Raw genomic sequence first — 22,615 nt, 5'->3', positions numbered from 1 at the left:
AGATGACACGTATATCACAGATACAAGCTGGCTTTTGTTTTTTATATGTAGCTAGAAATAAAAAGAATAATGAAATTTAACATGGACATCTGTATGCCAGGTGGCATAAAGGTGAGTATACATAGGCAACAGCTCTCAGTGCTTCTTAATCCAAACATGTAAAGACCTGACACGCTCGACACACCCTGTTACGCTGCAGGCAAGCACTTCGAGAGGACGAGACCAGAGTTTTCGTGCCTCTATCTTCTCTTGCTTTGCCTGATCTGCTCTCGACAAATGTCCTCGATGTTTTCACCAATTAACGTGTCATTTCCGCCGAAACTTCACTAGTTTTCAAACATGATTACGTGAGTAGTACAACTGGCTTTGCTAGGGTACAAGCTGAACTCGCTTCTCGTTGTGGGGGTGCTATCACTGCCTGTAAAGTCGTTTGCACCTCGTGACACACAGGTGTCTCGTGGATGGGCCACATTTAGTGTTAACAACTACTGGGTGACGGATGGCGCAGAGTTCACCATCATCATCGTCATTGGTTTTAGCGCGGTAGTGCCAGCAGTGACGCCTGGCGCCGAGGCTTGATGGTGGCACATAAAGACATGAGAGGCTCTCGTAGGCGCGTGGCGGCTAGCATGAGCGGTTGTGTCTCGCAATGGGTCCAAGAGATGGCACCGTGGGCCGTCTGCCGTGGGCCCCCGGTAGTGAGTCGAGCCTTGGCGACACCACCTTTGCGTTACCTTGTGTTTGTTCTTATGTTTGATTGAGTGTATTGGAACATTGTATATGGTTGTGTAGCATATTGATGACAAGTGATGTATAGGATTCAGCTTCCGAGAGTCAATGTAAAAGTAGCTAAATAAATGCTTGGTTTTGTTTGGTTCGATTGCGTCTGCTGTGTCCGTTTGCTCCGAGAGTGTTGCCTCTTTATCGAGACCCCATATCGTTCACTGAGCAGCATATCTAATGTGTAGAGAAAAAAGTTTATGCATTACAGCTTTTCGTTTAGTCCATTCTTAATGGGGTCCTGAAACACTTTTTTAAGTAACCATGGAATTAATTTACTGGAAGAGCTTATTGCCTCACGAATTCAATGCCGCAAAAAAATGCAAGAATCTGTCCAGTGCGAGTGGAGTCACGAATGTTTGTCCCATGATACAATTGCATTCTCTCTTCTCTCGTCCTGACAAAACCGCTGGAAACTAAGCAGGGAGGGATGGCAGAGCACAGAAAAACGTTCTGCACGCCTCGTGACCCTGAGCACTTTTTTTATTATTTTTTTTTCTTTTTTTGAATGCATGGCTTTTTCAGTGTGATCGCCCACGCACGCGTGAACAAGTAACGGCCTCCTGCGGCAATCTCTGTAACGAACGAGCGTGTCATGTTCAAATCAGCCAATGGCTGATAGGTGGGCTTGCTACATGTGATTTTTGGGTAAATTCCATGATTTGTCGAGAGAAGAGAAAGCAATCTTTAGCTGGCTTTGATCATTTATTGTGAATTTCAGGCCACGTGCAATATTTGGCTCACGTGTTGTCTGGAGCCTCTGGTACCGATCGGCAGCATTTTCTCACCATGCTGAAAAAGTGTTGCAGGGCCCCTTTAAGAACGCAAATGAGTTTATTTTATTTATTTATTCAAAATACCTTACAGACCCAACAGGGCATTGTGTAAGGGGAGCATAAAAGAATTACATACACGAATTCGTACAATTTCCATACAAATAATAACATGAACTAATTGTCAATTATTATACAAGTCCTAACAGGAATAACAATGAAAAAATATTAATAATAATTTTAATAGGAATAGAACGGCAATGAACATCAGATGAGTATACGCGTGAGATAATGACGTAAAACAAGTTGAAAAAAAACAAGCACAAATTGTGAAAAGACTTTCCATTATTCAAAATAAAACATCACTGAATAAAACACAACAGAACTGAATGGCATGTTAGTATTCAAACCATAAAACAAAATAAGATTAGAGTAAGAGAAAAAAAAACGAGATACTAGTAGTGAATAAACGCGTAGGTGCCGATTTCGATATGAATAAAACGAGCAGTTAATCCTGGAAATGGGTGAGTAGAAGGTGCCGGAAGTTTTCTCGATTGGGTTCAGCTACGATTTCATCTGGAAGGCTGTTCCACATGCGGATGACACGGGAGAGTGCAGATGAGTTAAAAATGTATGTTTTACCGTATATGCGCGTGAATGAACGATGATTATTTAGTCTCTTTGATGTGAATGCAGATGTTTGCAATGTCATATATAATGGCCTTGTTTCATGTACATATTTATGAAATAATGAAAGGAGTTCTGCGGAGACCTGCTAGGTGGTGGAAGGGCTCATTCAAAAAAGAGAACATTCATTATTACTTGATTTGGAAAATTTAATACAGAAATAGTTGGCTGATAGCCTAGACGATTTTCACCTCGTCCAATCAAAAAACATTTTTAGCGGGCTTGAACTGTTGTTGGTCATAAGTACTAAGTAGTATAGACAAGTACACAAAGCTTCACATAAGTACAATTCGTACACAACTATACTATAAATTAGTAATAATTTAGAAAGTACATCGTGAAAGATTCAAGAATATGCTGGGATAGAAATTTCACTGGCTGACACATATTAGCGCAAGGAATAAGTGAATAAAATGACAAACACAAGAAGACAAAGTGTTCGCCTTTTTATTTCTTGCATTAATATGTCTCAAGCAGTTATGCACAATCAACTACGTCATTTACAGTAAAAGCCCACTGACTCGACGTTCATTCGTTCGGAAAATTGCATAATCCGAACATAATCTCTTGTCCCGGCCAGCATATACATTGTTCAGTGACATCAAACTCTCGTTAATTTGGTCATATTTGGCCATGATTTTTTTAACTCAAATAATCATCGGAGCGTGCCACGAGGCAATGCAAATATCCGATGCAAAGCAGAGAAAACTGTGCTCGCGGACAGCCGTAATGGCCGAGGGTTTTGAGAAAGACGTGGCTGCCATCCACCATCACATTGTTAATACGTTGTAAACACATTTCTGCTGAAAGCAAGGAGTCTTGAGCCATGTTCACATTGTGAACGAAGTGTCGCATGGTGATAATTACAACTTTGCCCTGTTTTTATGCAATTTACCAGATTTGCATATTCAAGAAAATAAAATTACATTGATGAAACAGGCATTTATTAACACTTTCAATTATTTGGCATTCAGTTATTTCGAAGGGTATTTCTAATCACTTGAAATTCAAATTAACCAGCTTTTACTGCAACGCTCTTAGACGGGCTTCACATTTTGAATTTTTCACCCAACAGCTGTCGGAGCAGGTGCTGCTAAAGATGTACAGCGGGATGACACTGCTGAACAGTATGGACCGAATCCTGTACGAGTCGCAAAGGCAGGGCCGGATCTCTTTCTACATGACCAACTTTGGCGAGGAGGGCACCCACTTTGGCAGCGCCGCTGCGCTCGACAACAATGACCTCATTTACGGACAGTACCGAGAAGCAGGTACGTATCCTGTATTCCTGCTGCCAGATGGAGAGACTCACTGATGACGTAAGCACCCATTAGCATCGGCATTCTTGAGTGGCATTTCAGAAGACAAACTTTCGCTTTAGCTACAAGGGTTGTTGCTTCTGTTATGCAACATATTCAACTAAATGTAGCCTATCGACAATTGAGCATCATTGGGACATCATTGGTAATTTTCATATGGAGTGTAATAAATAGGATTACAACATAACTGTAGCATAATAAATTACATCAATTATTACATGACACTTAAAATGCAACATGACACCCTCTGTGCTTTCCTTTGCTTAATTGTCTTTTGGCTTTGTTTGTTTGTGTATAACAAAAAAAAAAGTGCCTTTAAACAGCTACTCTTCATTTGTTCTTATGCTACATATAGTGCAGTGAAGTTTGCGAAAGCAGCGTGTGAAGGTCTTCTTAACTGTTACTGTGTAACTAAAAATATCAGTTAGCTTATTATAAATATTGGCTCTAAGCATTCCTGTAACCATCATCGTGATCACCTTCCGTATCAACTTTAAATAACCGCTTACAACCGCTTTAAATAACCCCTTGAAAAAGTAAGTAAATAAATTTTGCATCCACGTCTGGTTATGTGCGTAGCCAATATGTGCCACTGTCAGGTCAGTGTACCGCAGGTAGTGCTGGTGAGAAGTTCACAGGCCACATTTTCACAAAAATAAATACCTGGAATAGTGGTCTGCTAACTTTGGCAACCATTTCATTGCCACAACTGGCCGCCAATTTTCCTTCTGTGCCATTAAGTGGCCAACCCAGGTTCATTTGTTTCGCTTGATATTAGTTGGAATATCTCCTGCCACGTTTTTTGTCTAGCCCATTTTGTGTCCATAGTGCTATGCTAAACGGCAGAGTGAAAATACGGTTTGAAACATAAGGAGCCGCAAATGGCACAGAATGTCCCATACCGAATTTTCGTACCGAATGTCCCATACCGAATTTGATCTCTGTTGTTTCAACATTATGAACCAACTAGCCCAGTGACGAATTTCATTGATTTTAAGCCTAACATTTTTTCATTCCGTCATGCGTTGCATGGTCCTTAACTTTTTCTCGTGTAAGAGTTTTCTCTTAAACGCTGCAGGAGTTCTGGTGTGGCGCGACTATCCACTGGCCCAATTCATGGGCCAGTGCTACGGCAACGAGCTGGACGACTGCAAAGGACGGGGCATGCCCGTGCACTATGGCAGCGATAAGCACAACTTCGTCACGATCAGCTCACCGCTAGCCACACAGATGCCCCAGGGTAACTCATTGTCATTGCTTCTCTGTTACATTAGTGAATCACCTATTGGGGAAGAGCTGTAATGGGCATTTTAATGTGCTTTGTCATTACTCTTTCTACGTTTGTCACAGCTGTGGGTTCTGCGTATGCGTTCAAGCTCGCTCAGAAGAAGAACTGCGTCGTCTGCTACTTTGGTGAAGGCGCTGCCAGCGAAGGTGATGCGCATGCTGCCCTCAATTTCGCCGCCACTTTGGACTGTCCGGTCATCTTTTTTTGGTGAGCAAAGCTGAAGAAATGCTTTGAAAGAATGCTGGCATGTGCATGTGAGAGGAGCTAGTCGTAAATTAAATGTTAATGATCAGTTAGACTACCACTAACTGTTTACACGTTTTAGCACCAGGCTGTGACATTTGAGTTTCTCTAACGAAAGATTTATTGTTTTATTTTTTCCAGTGAGCCTTTAATTATGGTAACATTCTCGCAGGGATAATTTCGCTAACAGTGTGTAATGTTTTCTTGTTTGTTAATTCACAGCCGAAACAATGGCTACGCCATTTCAACCCCAGCCCATGAACAGTACAAAGGGGATGGAATTGGTGAGTACTGTTTATGTTCTTGTGCATAACTTCTCTTGATTGCTGTGGGAAAATCCCCCAAAATGCCTTAAAAGGATGTATTTCAAGCAGCAGTCAGTAGTGAAAGCTTCTTACTTGATATACTTAGTCGCTCTCTATCAGCTTTTAAATGCTGTCTCAATAATTATACAGCTGTCATATGCTTCATTATGTAGAAAGCTTTTGTTGTGCATCTGTGCTGTATGGTTTATGATGCCAGCCAGAATAAATAAAGCTGCAAGGAAAAGTAGTACAACGTTAGTTAAACCGGCGGCTCGAAAGTTCCTTTAACAATTCTGAACAGTAGGTACTGCTATCATCTACTTCTACTCTGAGACTGCTCTGCGCGGAATTTCCAAGTTGTCACAGCGTCCATAACTCAACTCATCGAACAGCCGCCGCCTTTCCTCAAGAATCTTATACATACGTGCACAATCTTTTTGTGGTATGACTCTTTTGAAGTCGTAACTTTCGTTTGTTACCTTCAGATTAGCATTCATAATCAAACACTTTTACCTATGACAAGGACATGCATTTGTTGTCAATGCATGTAGGATAGGTGCTGATTAATGACTGAGAATTGCATTAAAAAAGAACATGAATATAATATCAGGGAGATGATTTAGACTCCAACCAAAAGTTTTGAAGAAACCCGACATTTCCAAACCGACTTGGTTCCTTCCTTAGGGGTGACTGCGGAGGCTACGTATCAGCGGCGTCTTCAAAGCACTCACGGTGTGGATAATGACCCTCTCTCTCTATCGTTTTGCCGTAGAGCGCAGTCCATGTGTATACACTGGGGGAAGGGTTCCGAGAGAGCGGTTGATGTTATTGGCTGTTACGACTCGAGTAACAACCTTCTCCTCCAGTTTGGCTCGCTTTCAAGTATGGCCGTCGCTTCGAATTTTATCTGGTGATCCAACGTCTCAGCATGTTCGGCAACTGTGCTGCGCTCTTTGTATAACTTCCGCTCATCGTTGGCGTGTTGCTTCAGTCATTCCGGTAGGTTTTTCGTCTCGCCGATATACGAAGAGGGGAACTCAGCGCATGAAATTTTGTCAATGACACCGGGGGTCCTGTCCTGTGATATTATTCATATAATATCAGTCACCACATAGCAAGATGGAACACTAGGCGAGCTGTTGTGGATCCATCACAGGATAACGCTGCATCATGCGTCCCCCTTGTTCTCTATGTCCGCGTTAGTCGCCTTCTCAGCCGTGATGGACCCCATAGCACAATAAAAATCCGAGGATTCAGCACTGCGTACGAACGAGCAAGCAACGAAACGCCTACATACAGCACCGCTCTTACGGATGAGGTTTGCGTGCTCATGCTGCTTACCACCCTTCATCATTGCTGGTCAGAGATGCAGATTGAAATGGTCCCATGGCTACCTATACTTTATCAGTCAGATAGCTGCCGGGCACATGTATATCGAGTGATGCTACACACAGAGAGTGGAGGAGTAAAATATAGCTGTAGTTGGCATGAGAGAAGTGTGCATGTGATTTTTGGCATAATGGTTAGAGAAAAAAAGCTGATTTTTAAAAAGAGGTGTCGGAGGCTCGATTTCTCAATGGGTCACCTATGTCAAATTGTTTTTTTTTTTTTTAATAAGGGAGGGGGAGGTCTATTCATCACTATGCAAAACGTGCACAGGTTTCCCCTTTTAATTTCTTTTGTTGGTGGCGAAGCAGAGCGACCCACCACTTCTAAGTGGTGCAATCGTCAGATGGCCAAGTGTGAGATATTCGACATGAAGTGGCAGTGCCTCCATATTAAAAAAAAAGAAAGTGCGATATTGGACAAAGAGAGCTTGGCTTTTTCTTCAAAAAGTCGGCATTTGTTCTGTGTGTCTCAGTTCTATGTTTGTTTTTTGCTGCAAAGCGTGTTGCCTTGCCTACATGTTCCAGCTAGCATTACTTTTCGCAATGATAGTTTGCCTTTTTTATTTTAAAGAAAAAAAAACAAACTCAATTGCAGACAAGCTGAATCAATTTATGCATTAATGGTTTAGAGAAAGAGTAGAAATCTGGACAACATAATTTGCCTCCAGCTGTGCTGCTTTCTCGCATGTGCTGCGACAATACTTCGTTGCTTTCTATGATCTTATTGGAAACTTATCCACAATTTCCTTCCCCATTCGAAAACAGTCGCAAGGGGTCCCGGCTACGGCATCTCCTCGATACGTGTAGACGGCAACGATGTGCTGGCAGTGTACAACGTCACGAAAGCTGCTCGCCAAATCGCAGTTGAGGAGTGCAAACCTGTGCTCATAGAGGCCATGACCTACAGGTATGTAGCAGTAAGTCTAGGTGGTGTTTATGCCTTTTTTTCTCCTCATGCTCTCACCTGCAGTCTTTTTTTGATACACCTGAAGCATTTGTAACAGGCTGATGGCATTTCATCATGAACACAATGAAAAGGCACAGGGCACCCTCATTAATTTAGATTCACAGAGACTGGGAAAATTTTCACATTTCAATGGGTTTTTCAATTAACAAAACATACAAAGTGCAGGATGCTAGGAACTTTGGATTAGTGCAAGTAATCAGAAGTAGGTTGTTTGTTTTGCCCACTAGATTGTGGCCTCGAGGGTTATGTTATCCAACAATACCTAGTCCCACTTCTTCCGCAGATTGGCCAGAATGACAGGCTTCACTGCTCTCAGCGCCACAAAAAAAGAAAAAAAAAAAAAAAACAATATTGTGGTCAACCTAACACCTGCAAAAAAAGAGACAGGCTTCACTGCATTATGTTAATGACGCACGGGCAGCATGTCACCTCACGGGCATTGATATAGGTATCGACACTGGTATTGATACAGATACAACTTATTCATATTTACAAAGAAGCAACTGCCTGTGATAACAAATCCTTCCTAGTGCAAGGCTAGGGCAGCACCAGAATAGTTGTTCTGAGGGAGGGGAAGAGGTTAGCTAAAAATGTAATGATGCTTTATTATCATTGTTGTATTAGTATTCTTTAAGTGTCTTACAGCTGATTTCATTCCTCTTCCTCGTTTCTAGAATCGGTCATCACAGCACATCAGATGACAGCTCAGCGTACCGGTCTGTGGACGAGGTTCGGTCCTGGGACCGGAACGACCACCCCATCACTCGCTTTAGAAACTACCTCGTTTACCGTGGAATCTGGGACGACGCCAAGGAGGAACAATGGAAGAACGAGACCAAGAAGCAGGTGAATATAAAATTTTAAATGCGAAGCAGCTTATGGCAAGGGCTGAGTCTGTCCCTTCCTCCTTCCTTCTCGTGGCGTCCACACTCCCACAGCGCAAGCGTATCCCCTCTTCCTCCTAAAGGAATCCTCTGTTCTACGGAGCGGCGCCCACGACAGGTGCAACAGCTGTGTACTTGGCTAAGGGCGCCATGGTAGTTTCGCGGTATGAAATGGCCAAGTGCACATGCCTCATTCCCTCCTGCGCAACGCCGCGATGAGCGTTAGAGTCAACGCCGCCGCCGCTAGTGTCAACGTTAGCGCAAGCTGTCAATGAAGTGCACCATCGCCTGCTCAAGCGAACCATCTCCCTGCTGCTTCGCATCCACACATGGTTCCCTATAGCGAGAGATGGTTATAACTTTTTTCTTATTTTTTCATAGCCCGTGAATTAGAGACTAAAGAGTTAGAGTCGTACCACTCTGCGAAAGTTGGTAGTGACCAGTGGTGCGGTAAAATTTGGTACCATAATGCTAGCATAATGTTTTTTTTTTTTTTCAGCTGTACACTTAAGAGATTCACTACAATATTGGGTGTGTTTATAAAAAGCGCTGCTCATTTTCGGACGATGTTTCGCTTCCTTATGCCAGATAATCCATCGAGTGCTGCTATCACTAATCACTTTCATTGAAATCTCATTCAAGAACCTTTGATATTGCTCGGGATGGCAAGTTAGAGCGACTAAATTAAGAAATGTGCCGACGAAAAGAAATAGAATCTGCCCCTGCGGTAGACAAGATGGACGAGAAATCATCGGGAGAGGCCTTCATAATGCAGTGAGAAAAAAAAAACAGGATGATGAAATGATCAAGGCATGTTGTTGGAAAGACTTTTGTGGGCTGCTTGACTAATTTTCTGGCAACTTCAAAAACAATATTCTGTGACGAGCATAATAGAGGAAAATATTGCAGTTACATGGCGAAATAGATGGTACACTCAAACCTCATTATGAAGTTGCGTCTTAAAAAAAAATAAGTTCGTTATAACCAAAAATTCATTTTTAAAGTTATTCCTAACATTGTATCTATTGCAACACTATTCTACCTTACTGATATTTCGTTATATACGAGTTTGTTATATTGAAGTTTGAGTCCTTTCATGGCATGCGTAACAAAGGGACATGTTCCCATTAATGCGTTTTCTTTTCATGTGTGTCATGATTTTGCCGCAGAACGTGTTCTGTGTGCGACTGAAATAATGACGAACTAAGCACGTCGAGCCTCTCCTGTTGTTTCCAGATCATGCAGGCGTTTGCACGTGCCGAGAAACTGAAGAAGCCACCCGTGAAGTACATGTTCACGGACGTCTATCGAGAGATGCCTGACACGCTGCAGCAGCAGTGGGAAACGATGAGGCAGCACCTGCAGCAGTACAAAGATCACTATCCGCTCAACTCATTCAAGGGGCTGTCTGACGACGAATAGGAGGAGAAGCCGGCAATACTCAACCGAAAAATCCCACGTCGGGCAAGACGAGTTTTTTACGCACTTTGACACGTCGAAGCGTCCGGTGAAACTGTCTGTCTGCCCCATTGTGGAGTGAATTTGTTCACGGCTCGGAGAAGTTGAACGTTGCCAAACAGAACTGTGCAGCAGTACAGTTTATGTGCTGCTTTATTTAAACACTTCAGATATTTCAGTCGCGCTTATAGTGACTGGGGTCCAAAATTGTGAGAGTGCCACGTATTTTCTGGATACGTGTGCACTGACTGGCACCGTAAAAAATACAACCTGCACTTTTATGGTTCCCCTTTACGGCACTGAGGAGAAACATTTTCTGACGAAAGGATGCAGTTGCACGTGCCATGAATTTTTTTCTCGCATGGGTGGTTTTTGTTTCTGGGAAAAATTGCGAAAGATGTCCGCTTTTGTGACACACACTTTTTACCTCACTCATTCACAGGTGGTCATATTCGCCCATGGTAGTAAGAATTGGGTGAAAAATTGCACTCGGGATCACCACCGCATGAAGAACATTGTTTCTATAGCAGCAGGGCTGTTAATCGGTTGAACCGTGGCCAGTTACTTGCTAGAGCAACATGCGCAACTGTCAGTACAAGAGAATCATGCATTATTTTTCTATTATTTAATAAACAGCAATTCGCCACAATTGAAATTGAGAATTTTCCTACTTCGGGGCCACATACCGGACTTCGCATAATCATTAAAGCTGCCATATTTTTGACATTCAGGCAAGAAGTATGAAATTTGGTGCCGATAAGTTTTACAAGCCCTATTCAATGTGTGTTAGTTAAGGAAATGGCAAATGGTACGCTGAGGGGCAGAGTACATCCTACAGAAACGCTAAAGGAGAGCCTTTTCTCTTTAGCGTCTGTTTAATTTCGCCCTTGACTTTTGTCGTTATTAACAATATATTCTTACCAGGTGAACGAAGCTTGTGTTTTAACGAAATCCCAGCACAACATCAACTCACTCACATATGTTCGACATACCATAATGTTTGTTCAAATGTGTTTAAACATTAATTCTTATTTTAATGCATGCAGTTTTCATTCCAGATTATTCTTCTATGTTTATTTACTTCTTGGCTCTCAGTTTAGAAAATCTGGCTCTCGAAAAGGCACATGAAACGTTTAATATATTGAAAACTACATGTGTTACAGAAATAATTTCATATTTGATATCAGCACCCAAGTGTACATAGACTTGGCAAGCTTCATCAAAATCTTGAATAATCTTGAAGATTTGAAGAGCACTGTTAAATTAGCTGATATTTTTATTACAGTGAAGCATTAAATGCTTGTACCAAAGATATTCTGCACATCACAATGGGAATGCAATCTAGCGTGTGTTATATGATAAAATGTTCTGTCGCACCGAACAGGATTAGTCAAGATTTTGTCTGACAGCCAAACATGAGAACACCGACCAGAAAAGGCAGTGGCGACAATCATTTTGTCCTCTGCTAAGCAAAGAAGGGGCACAGAACGTATGATGCCGTTCCATCCAATAGAATGGGTTTAGAACGATCTTCGAAGGACTTGGATTCAATCAAAACGTCAGCACTGGGGTGGGAGCATCAAATTAACCTTGTTTGTGTCTCGCTGATTGACCAATAACACACCGATAGTTTGCAAAAAGGATAACCAGCGCGCCTCACTGAACGTTTGACGAAATTGTAAAACCACCTTGTGCCCAATCGGTACATTAACGGTAATTGATTATTAAAGTTGTCATGCTCTTCGGTTTCAAGCATTAAAAAATCAATGCCCCCAAATACTGATATTCAGGTATAATAATTCTACGTTACTCCAAACGCTGAAAACTGATGCCCTCAGCACACGATCAAAACATTATTCCTTTTCCCGGGGTGCTTTCCTTTCGCCTATTGGATGTTTGCTCCTTCTCGTACTTCTCTGGTGTTGCATTTCACTTTGTCGTAGAATGCGTACAGGAATGCGTACAGGATAAATTATGCTGTACCAACTAGCAACTATGAAATGCCTGGCGCAAAACAACAAGACCTCGTGTCATAATTTCAAGAACCTTTGAGTGGCATGCTAGATAAAGAGATCATTGATGATTCTCGCATTGATGCATCAATTATGCCGCTGTGATCTAGTTAAACTGAACTGCAATTTATAAATTCATTTTTATTTGAATGACTTGACATTGCAGAGACCGGCAGATGCTTTATCTGCAAAAGCCTTCCTCGACATTTATAACATTCAAAGCAATTATTGTCTTAAATATAAGGTTTGTAATGGCTGTATTTCTCAAGTGAGCATTGGTTACTTTCTCTTCCTGAAGTTCAAGCGTCTCCACAATGCTCTTTGAAGAATTGTCAAGGCCGAGTGTTTATAACCACCAATGAACTGCGTCTAAGTTCTGCGAATGTTTAGCGATAAACACGATCTGTTATTTTACTCAGGGTTTCGGGGTCTCGAGGACTCGAGAATGGCGTTTAAAAGCTTCCTCTCAGGATTTGTAAAGATCTTATGTTGCAAAATGTGATGTGCAAATGTCAAAGGGGTGCGGAATTCTTTGTTGCAATATGTTGCTGGAGTCCTACTAGCCATAACTCAGTGAAATCTCGTCTGCAACACATGGCAGGTACACTCAAATCTTTTTATCACAAGGTTGCATCTTACGCGAAAATAAGTTTGTTATATCCAAAAATTCGTTATATAGGTTTATTCCTAACACTAAATCTTCTGTAGCAAAATAATTTTTTATTTACTATGTTATAACTGGTATTTCGTTATATCTTGGTTCATTTATTAGGTTTCAGTGTAATTGATTACAGTCAGTTTATTGCCAGCCAGTCTCAATTTCTGTTAGGGAGAGCTTTTGAACCAAACAAGCCACTGTGTGCAAGTAACGCCATCCATCCAGCTGCAATGGTCTAGTGGCTAAGGTACTCTGCTGCTGACCCACAGGTCACAGGATCGAATCCAGGCTGCATTTTCGATGTAGGCGAAAATGCCTTAGGCCTGTGTGCTCGGATTTGAGTGCACGTTAAAGAGCCCCAGGTGGCCGAAATTTCCGGAGCCCTCCACTACGGCATCTTTTATAATCATATGGTGATTTTGTAACATTAAACCCCACATATCATCATCATCATCTATGCAGCATGCGAAAAGCACTCGAACAGTGGTGTGGTTTTATGCTGCCTGCATTGCCTGCCCATGCTCATTCGCACGAAGCATGTACAGGGCAATGCCAATGCTATCATCGTCACCTGGTGGCTAAGACTCTCTTTTAGGCTTCCACGCATTCGCCGCGGTACAGACTCACGAGCAGTCGCTAAAGAGTAAACCGCTGGCACAAGCACTGTGTAAGCACAGTGGTGACCGTGACGTCATGCATTTAGTTGAACATATCGAACTTCATTTGCAGTGCTGACATTGGGGAAGCCTGGAGATCACCCTTAGAACACTTTGTACGATGTTGTGGTGATGAGCGACCTCGTAGACCGTTGAATTCTCGGCCTTACCACAGAGAGAGCGAGCCTGACACGACCGCTGCGATCGGAAGTACTTTAATGACCGACTAAACGCCTGTGGCAGTGGCACCTGCCTCGTGCAAGAGCGAGCGTCTCCGTCTTCTTTGAGATACCAATGCTGCTGCCGCAACTGTGTCAATGCCACGACGTGCGTCATATTGTGCTGGACCGGGCGTGCAAGATTCGAAATTCATATAAATTACCTTCCAACTTGTGTTCGCTGCTCAGATTTGGTAGATAATTTATGCCAGCTGACGAGAATCCATTCCTCATGCTCCCTTAGCGGTGAAATTTTCTGTCCATATCACTTACAATCTAGCAGTTGACATTGCATTCATTTGTTGCTTAAAAAATAATTACAACTCCTGTCATAATGTTGCATTCAGCGTGGTTTCAGTCTCGCGAGTTTTCCGGAAAGTTTTGCCTGCCCGCAGGATTCATTATGATGTTGTGGTACCTGACACTAATAATTAGGACGGCAAGTAATTGATGAATGATCGCATCGATTCCTCGTGGTTTTATTTTATGACGTGCGCGTCACTTCTCTAAGCTCACTAAAATTTTAAAAATTGCAAGCTTGGAAATTTTATGTCAGCCACTCTTGTCCCCGTGTTTTCATTTTTAAAAAATTTTATTTTTTCATTATATGTTTCGCTCAGTAATTCGTGTTTATGGACAGTCTAGTGGGCAGCCATGCATTGAGCAATGGGAAGTGTCTATCGCACCATTTCAATTTTTGCACATATTCAAAAGTAAAATTTGTGACCTCATATTTTTTTCTACTTGTTTCTTTCTTGTGCACTGTTCTGTGATATGTTTTTGTCTTTTTTATCTAACGGCTGTCACGCTTTGAAATGTGACGGTGATTTTGTGATGGATCTTGTGTGGTTGACGATTAACATCGCCACGTGGAGTGTAAAGATATATTCAGTGGCTTTCCGATTGAAGGTGCTCTCACGTACTATCGTGTGCACGGTGTAAATACTATGCTTCAAACCACATGTGCCAAAACAAAAAGAAAATATATTTAGTGCGGTGTTTCTGGCATCCTAGTTGTGCATAGACATGCTGTCTCCATCAGTGTACAGGCGAAATGAAAACGAAGTGGAGCGTAGTGTCAAGCTTTAAATGTACTCGCTAATGATTTTTAGAAGCTTATAAGGCTATTATCATTTTGTAGCAATGCTCATCGACATAATGACGTGTCTGTCTCCACTGGAGAGCACAGGCGTGTGCGTAGAGGTGGAAGGAGTGCGGGGGGGGGGGGGGGAGGGTACAAAGTCAGTCCTATACATTGAGTAATAGGGGGGGGGGGGGAGCACTATAACTCAAGGGGTGGGATGCAAGATCAGTGGAGAGTGGTGACCAGAACAGACAAATGCTTTATCTAACTAGGGATAGGGAGTTTTAATACAATGTGCATTGCATCCATGACATGGCACGTGCAAGAATTTCACGTGCTGCATAGAGCAAATTAGCAGAAATTTGGCATGCATGCTCCATGCACAATGTGCCGTCTTTACATGCATGCAATGCCATTGTGCACACAACGTACACCTCCTAAAACTCGCCCATGTTCTTGCACATTGACCTTACGCACTCCAGAGATCAATTTCAGTTCCTATTATTTCATCAAAACTCATCACATAAAGCTCCCTAAACCAGCCAATCTATTTAAAACAGCTTTTAACAAGTGAACCCCTCCACAATATTGCTGTCTGAAAAATAACTTGAAAGAAAAACAAATGAAGTAAAAGTGGCAGAAGGTCATTGTTTGTGAGTTCCAAAACAGAGAAGAAAAAAAAGCAAAGGTGTAGCACAAAGTCTTTCTAGTTTTCCTTTGTAATTGCTGTTTGGAGAATGCTTGTCAGCCTGCAACGTGAGTTACCCCAAAAAGGGAACGTTGCAGCTTTTAACAGCATTGGAATCCTTAGCACGCAATCAGAATCCCGCATGCTTATTTTACTAAATGACATATTGATGCACGTTGTTCCATACTATGTAAATACTGTAAAGTTTTGTGCTGTATGCTATGATGTATGTGCAGTTGTGTGGTTACAATGACAGTTGGAAATATTGCGAGTTGTGCGTCTATCATTTCATTGTTTCATGGTATTGTGGAAACCTCATTATGTGCATATGTTTTCAGCAAACATATGCACATTTCGGGTCTATTACTGTACCAGCAAAAAAGTTTCACATTATCATGACTGCTGTAAAGCATTTTAGTGGAAGTGCAGTGAATGTGTATGCTGAAGTCAAATTTGTCAAAGACACTGTAAGGGTTGCGCAGTGCCGCTTGTACATTTTTCTCGTTGTACTGCGAGTTCAGGAAGGGTTTCTTATGGCAGTGTTTTGGTGTGATCTTTGCACCACCCTCTCGACGTAGTCTGCGTAGATGTCTGTTATTCCGCAATGGACATGTTGAAAATGAGTTGGTGTGCAGTGCAGTGTGCGAAATTTTCAGCTTGAACTGCAAGTGAATAGTGTCAGGAGCAACGACAGTTTTCCTAGCTCTTTTATTCTTTCCTTGTAAACGCGTGTGCAAAGTATGTGTGATTGTCTTTCGCAACGTGTTGTAGTACTGTTGATCATTTCACACTGTTCCACTGAATACTCTTTCATCATGTATGAACTGTTTTGGGTACGCTTGTCTAAATTTCTTTGTGCTCATGGACATAATTTTTCTCATAGCAAGCGTTGTTTTACAGGCGCATTTTGACCCACCGCCTATGGGTGCACTCTAAAAAATGTTGCACTTTATGAGAGATATTTTTTGACTCATGAGAATAATTTTCTATCTAACTTGCATGCCATCCCTTTCTTGCAATTCCACATACACGGTACGCTCAGTTAACATTCAATCATGTGTCAAGGGCATTCTTGATATTATAGAATGATGAATGCCACGTTTTCAAAAAAAAAAAAAAGTGTGAACAGCCTGACGAGTACAATTGTTCGCATAGGACAAAAAGAAAAACTCCCCTGAGGGTGCTAACTGTTTTTATTGCATGGCTGTGAATGCGAACTTCGATACCGTAATTGCAATGGCAATGCCTGTCATGGTTAGAATGGACCTGTTATTATCGCGTTCATTTGCGAGAAAAACCTACTCATGTTCATCTGTGAACTGCTCTGGGCTTTTCAGTGTTATTGCACATTAACCGCGACCAGGTTTTTAATCGCGGCTTGCATGTATGCGTAACATTGGTGTACCTGTGCCATGGACAGAATTACTCCTATCATGATCGATTGTGTTTGCTTTAAGTTGAAGCTTTAAGTCTTGACCCGTGGTAGCCACAATATATTAAAAACGTGGATATCCTGTCATCTCTCGATCACTAACACTCGCATAATGATTACAACACTTTAACTGGACAGTTTTGTAAATGGCAACTATTAAAATGTCTTACACAAATGAAATTGATGTGTGCTAAACTGCTTTCAAGTTTTGCTAATTATTCCTGAAGAGGGTTACTTCAGAACATGTAAACGATGCGAGAGTTCATGCTGTAAACCAGTACATTTAGTTTGTCGAAGCAGGAATTCTTGAGATCGGTGCTGTTCATTTAGAGAAGGCATTGACATCATCTGGTTAAGAATAGTTATAAGTGATAAACATATTGCTGCCATTCAATTGAAGGTTCCCTAGCCAGCAATTTTGGTTAGGAAAAATAGAGGACCCCGAAAAATAAATGTTATATATGCTCAACATTCCCTGTAATACGGCTATTTTTATAATATAACGGAATAAATTTAAATGGCCTCAACAGAGGTTAATCTCGTGGCCCTATTTTCAGCTTTCATGCACATTTCAACTTGGGGCCAACTTTGGTTTGTTTTGTAACTCTCCTTTTCAATATTTTTTTTGTGTTTGCATTGTACTCAAATGAAACCGTCCGAGAAATTTACTGCTGACATTGTCACTGGAATGTTGCTTGATGTACTTTGCAGTGTACCGTTTGAATGTGTGCAATGTAACTGCAGTATGTTTTTTTTTAACCCAATTCAATCATGCCTGCTCAACTATGTATATAGTACGCCCGATTTCAACAGCTGACCCTCCCCAGGTGTTCCTATTGCTAACATGACATGCTGTATAGGATTGCACTATTGCTTGCTTTGTTGCATTAAATGAAGAACTTAGGTCATTCCAAACACTTCAACTTAAGCTCAAATTAGGCAACTAATGGCATTTCATCTAATTCTATGCTCCTTAGGACCTCAAATGGAGATCGCAGCATGCAATTACCGAGTTTACAGCCTACGATTATGAAGATTACAGAATGCAGCAAACTTACACGTTTCGATGCGAATGTTGTGATTTCTGCTGTGATGAAAAACTTCATTTTCTTTCATTTATTCTTGTATGCTGCAAAATACGAGCAAAATGTTTTTAATCAGAACGAAAAGCACGTTTACAAGCTTAAGTTGTAACCGTTCAAAGTTCTGGCAAACATTAAAAAAAAAGTTCTTCTAATGTGTTGAAAAATGCAGTGGGTTCTATCATTTTGTCAACACATGCTGCTGTCTTCGAACTGCAGATTTTATTGAAACAATATCATTTTATGACACTGTGCAGTTTTGTAAAAAAAATGGTTTCTTAAGCTCGGGCACTCTCGAAATAAAAATGGCACATTTTGTCCAAAGTGGTTGTGTGTTCTTTTCATTCAGTGTGGATGTGGTTATTGTAATGGACAGCATATAAAGCTACGTGATGCAGTGAAACAAAAGAAACATATGTAAGATTACAACTTGTTTTGAATTCGCACGATGCACTTTTTAATTTGATAACATAGTATGTGTAATTTCGGCACAGTATTGCAGGACAAGCGAGGCAGTTCCCTCAATGTGAAAAAACAAAGATTCAATCAATTGTTACATTGCACAATTGCAACACTCCCAATTCCAACAGCTGTATGTGTCTCTAAATAATTTAAATTTCATAAAGTACAGGCTGCAGAGGCATACAGCATCTTGTTGGTGTCTTCGGCAGCGGTGTTTAACCCAAACTGAAAAAAAGAACTCATTTGTGTCGCAAGCTTTACTGTGCATTCAAGAATGAGTATGTTTGCCAAGTTGGCACAGCGAATTTTCAAAATAACAACTCGCACATTGCAGGCATTCTGCGCCTCCTATAGCGAAAGCTGTTATGAGATCACAACAAGGGCCAATTTGGGCACCGTAGTTGTCCCCCGCCGTCCGTTACCGCTATCGCTCATAGTTTTAAAATAATAAATAAAGTACTACGCAGGTCCTCTGCATGGCAAACTCCAGAAAAAACTAACCCTATGCAGGCTTGATGTTAAGTAATCTCACAAACCGAATTGCATAACAGAAGGGTCCTTTATGCGTCCGATCTATTGCAAAAAGACTCGCACATAATGATGCATTGCTGTCAGCCGCAGAATCAACAAGGTGCTCATAATGTCTTACAGGTGTATAGAGGGTACCACACTTCTCTGAAGAATGAGGAGCACTAAAGGAATAGTGTATGTTTACCTACTTCACCGAAATTTTGATTGATGTTGTAGCGGGTTCTATGTAAGTGCAGTTGTAGTTTCCCCAAGAGTGCTTAAAAACTTTGAGAAATGTCGCTTTTCCAGCTTTCGCTGTGACTGTGCTGCACGTTCCGTGCAGGCCTGGCAGTTTTTATCAGGGCTGAATTAAAGCATATCAAAAACACCCAGATTTTTTAAAGACCTCTTCGAAAGATGGTGACAGTGGTTTTAATGTAACATTATTCCCAGGATTGAGATTTATTATATAGTAGTTAAGTGCTCGAAACAAGGGCTTTTACAAAAGGATCACCGGGCTGAGACGTCAAAGGGCCTTCTATGCTTACCATCACATAATGGTAAGATTGTAACACTACAACCACTTGTGAAGAGCAGCTGATTTGTAAATAGCTTATCTCTTGAAAAGTATCCGTAAACCAGTTCTGTAGCAGCCCGCGCACAAGAGGTGGTTTTATGGCAAGAACGTGAGCAGGTGTTGAAAATGCTAAAACAATGTGAACATGTACAATTCAACTGCACTAGGCGAGTACTAGAACAGCTTTACGGGTCCCCTGTGGTGAAGCAGTGGTTAACGTGCTCGACTACTGATCTGATGGCTGGGGGTTCGTTCCAGGCTGCCATGGTCACATTTCGATAGCAATATGGTAGAGGCCCATGTTTTATGTGAAGTCACAGCACATAAAAAAACTCCGAACGGCCAAAATTTCCGGAGCCCTCCACTACGACATCTTGTAATCATATCGTGGTTTTGGTACCTAAAACACCAGATACCATATTACACCTGTACCGAGGTGTAAAAAAAAAATCGAACAGTGCGGCATGTAAACGTTCAGCAGTTCGCATTTGTTTTTATTGCACTCTAGCCTTGATTACAATAAATAAAAATGCCCTATATTTGTCCTTTAATGTATCGTAGGGAACTCTAGTGACTTCTCGTTAACAGCCAGGTTATCGCCACTTGAAAAGAAGTGCCAACAGCGAAGCATGCAGATGATCCACCGTCTGCATTTCTTTCCATCGCGATAGTAGATGTGTGCAGAGACTGCGACACAGCTTAATGTAGACAGATGACTAACATTTGTAAATTGTCACTGTAACAAGTGTTGCCCAACGATTGTGCGTTATCACATTTGTGTGTGCTAGGAATTTACACCTGCCAACTGATGAGACGGCTGGCTCCATCAACAAAAGTAAGGTGTACCGGTGATCACCTTTTGTGTTGCTTAGCACAAACCACCAAAGCCAAAAAACATTAGCTTAATTAGCTGCTAAGGTGCAATGACCAAAAACAAATGCAAGTGCCCTCTACGCTATGTAGCTCTGCATATCACAGATTTTCTTAATTTTGCAAGAAGCTCCAGGCTGTAGACCACTATTCTTAAAAAGAACTCTTTTAAAACCTGGAAACATGTTGACGATCAGCTTTATTTTCCACTCATCTACGGTCGATGAGGAAAGTGCTTTGCTTCTTTTCGGAATTTGCGAGATTCTACGAGAGCTCACTAGCAAAAACTAGATGGCCAAAATGAACAAACGTCAACTCATTCACAATGTCACCGGTGCCACAGAGTGGTACACCGCCTGTTCTTGCTTGGCATTTGAAACGTCCTACTTTGAACGCGCGCCGTGACTTTTTTCCTTTTCGTCGTCCGAGGAAGAGGAGGACGATTCCTTTCTCCGACGACCTACCTCCAGAGTCTTGTTAACCTGCCTGTACTGCTTGTACAAGACGTAAGGAATGCCGTAGGTGACGGCAAACGAGAAGAAGCAGAACTGGACCAACGCGCCGGCGTATATGCACGACTCTCGCTTGGGCAGCGGACAGGCAAGCAGCGTGCGCCCGACGCCGATGCCCACCAGTCCCGCCAACAACTTGGCCCAGACTGGGGCCCGCTTGGCACCCAGCAGCACCTGGTCGACGTTCGGCCTGGACATGGCGATGCCGACGCCCAAGGGAGCGGCGATGTTACGCATAATGCTGTACAGGACCGTCGAGCTGATGTTCACGTAGTTCGGGTCATCGCATGCCTCGAGCGCCAGCCGGACCGTGTTCTGCGGGTCCACGCCGAGCGCCGTGAAGCCGGCGAAAAGGGTGACGGACGCCATGGCAATGAGGCCGCTTAAGGAGGCGTACTCGTGAAAGCGCCACCGGTCAATGTCGTAGCGCTCGAGGTAGTATCCCGTCGCGACGCCTATGGCGAATCCCAGCATCACCTGGTGCGGGAAGTGAGCCCCGATGAAGACCCGCGACGCGCCCACGGCCGAAAGGTAAAGGAAGTACGAGGGCCACAGGATCGCCTTGAGGTAGCGACTTCGCCGGCGACTGCGGGGATCGTCATCGGCGCAGCTTATGGCGTAGCGGATCACGACGTACAGGACGGCCGCGGTGACCATGACGTGTCCCGACGGAGAACCCGGCCCGGTTTCGCAGGTCTGCGGCGTCTGGGCGAGCTGGATGCCGATGTCGGACTTCATCTTGACGTACCAGAATGGACGGTGCTCGTTTAGGATCCACTTGATGGCGACGTTGAGGAACTCGGAGCACGATGCGGCGATGAGGATCCGCACGCCGAGTGGGTTGCTGAACGTCAGCGCGATCGGGTAGTACCAGAGCACATTCCGCGGCGGGTCGGCTGCGAAAGAGATCCACGAGAAGAAGCGGTCGTAACCGTCGAAGTTCTCTTGCAAGTGCTTGGTCATGTGAGCGCCAGCCGTGTACATGGCGTCCATGGTGGCTTTCGTTTATAGCGCGACGACCGCTTCGCGGTCGGCACGTACTTTTCGAGTGAACGTTCAATGAATGAACCGGCGTACCGGCTGGGCAGAGCGGCCCCCCGTCGTAGGCCGCCCGCAAGTATGAGCGTGGCAACGGCGGCGCTACCGTCGGCGGGCACGTTCATGTCACTGCCAATCCTGCTGACGCGCACGTGAACAGCGCCCGTATTTCTTGTCTGTGCTTGCTTGCTTCCGTTTGGGGTCCTGTTGCCATGGGAACTGGCCCAGGCTCCCATATGGTAGCTCTCGCCCTAGTGTTCGTATTTCATTCAACTCGGCAGGGCCGCTTTCATTGCGTAACTAGGGTTTCCCTTCTCGCCAGTTCTTTCAAGCGAATGACGTAATGAGGTGCAGTTTTCTTCGTCCACGATTACGAGACGCCGCAGCAATGCATCAGGGAAAAAAAAAAAAAAAGCCCCACAAGCAAAACTACAAGTCCAAAACAAAATGATGCTACCGAACGAACAACCACAGTTCTTTTTCATCATAGGCAGATATGTTACTGCTCGTTTTGGAAGCCTGGGCCCTTCAACATGCAGTAAAACTTGCATTCTGTTTGACTTGCACAAGATTTCTCATATAATCGCTTCCAACACATTCACCAGTATTTTTTTATTGCAAGCAATGACAATTCTACATATTTTACGCTTTTCTGTTCTAGTGATCTGGCTTTTGATTTCCAGACTCTTGAATAAAACACTCGGGAAGCTGCAATAACTTGAAG

The 22,615-nt window shown here is 42.8% G+C and overlaps 2 protein-coding genes across 3 annotated transcripts in view; one reads left to right on the top strand and one right to left on the bottom strand.

The window, feature by feature from the left end:
* Positions 1-18,246, top strand: part of LOC119166943 (2-oxoisovalerate dehydrogenase subunit alpha, mitochondrial) — a 30,720-nt gene extending 12,474 nt beyond the window's left edge. For both annotated transcript variants that reach the window (XM_037418337.2, XM_037418336.2), the window contains exons 3-9: positions 3,316-3,511; positions 4,638-4,799; positions 4,910-5,054; positions 5,313-5,374; positions 7,549-7,690; positions 8,425-8,596; positions 9,871-18,246. In XM_037418337.2, the coding sequence (XP_037274234.2) occupies positions 3,316-3,511; positions 4,638-4,799; positions 4,910-5,054; positions 5,313-5,374; positions 7,549-7,690; positions 8,425-8,596; positions 9,871-10,056 (1,065 nt within the window). In that variant the 3' untranslated portion in view covers positions 10,057-18,246. The remainder of the gene's footprint in view (positions 1-3,315; positions 3,512-4,637; positions 4,800-4,909; positions 5,055-5,312; positions 5,375-7,548; positions 7,691-8,424; positions 8,597-9,870) is intronic.
* Positions 18,247-19,938: 1,692 nt separating this feature from the next.
* On the bottom strand, positions 19,939-22,150 carry LOC119166947 (glucose-6-phosphatase 3-like). Its single transcript, XM_037418342.2, has one exon. It carries the CDS (start codon positions 21,844-21,846, stop codon positions 20,725-20,727), a length of 1,122 nt encoding a protein of 373 aa, XP_037274239.2. The 5' UTR covers positions 21,847-22,150; the 3' UTR covers positions 19,939-20,724.
* Positions 22,151-22,615: the final 465 nt, after the last annotated feature.

Source organism: Rhipicephalus microplus, chromosome 6 (genome assembly GCF_043290135.1).
Source record: "Rhipicephalus microplus isolate Deutch F79 chromosome 6, USDA_Rmic, whole genome shotgun sequence".
Lineage (NCBI taxonomy): Eukaryota > Metazoa > Arthropoda > Arachnida > Ixodida > Ixodidae > Rhipicephalus > Rhipicephalus microplus.
The sequence above is the reverse complement of the archived record's forward strand: the minus strand, read 5'-3'. Positions and strand labels throughout refer to the sequence as shown.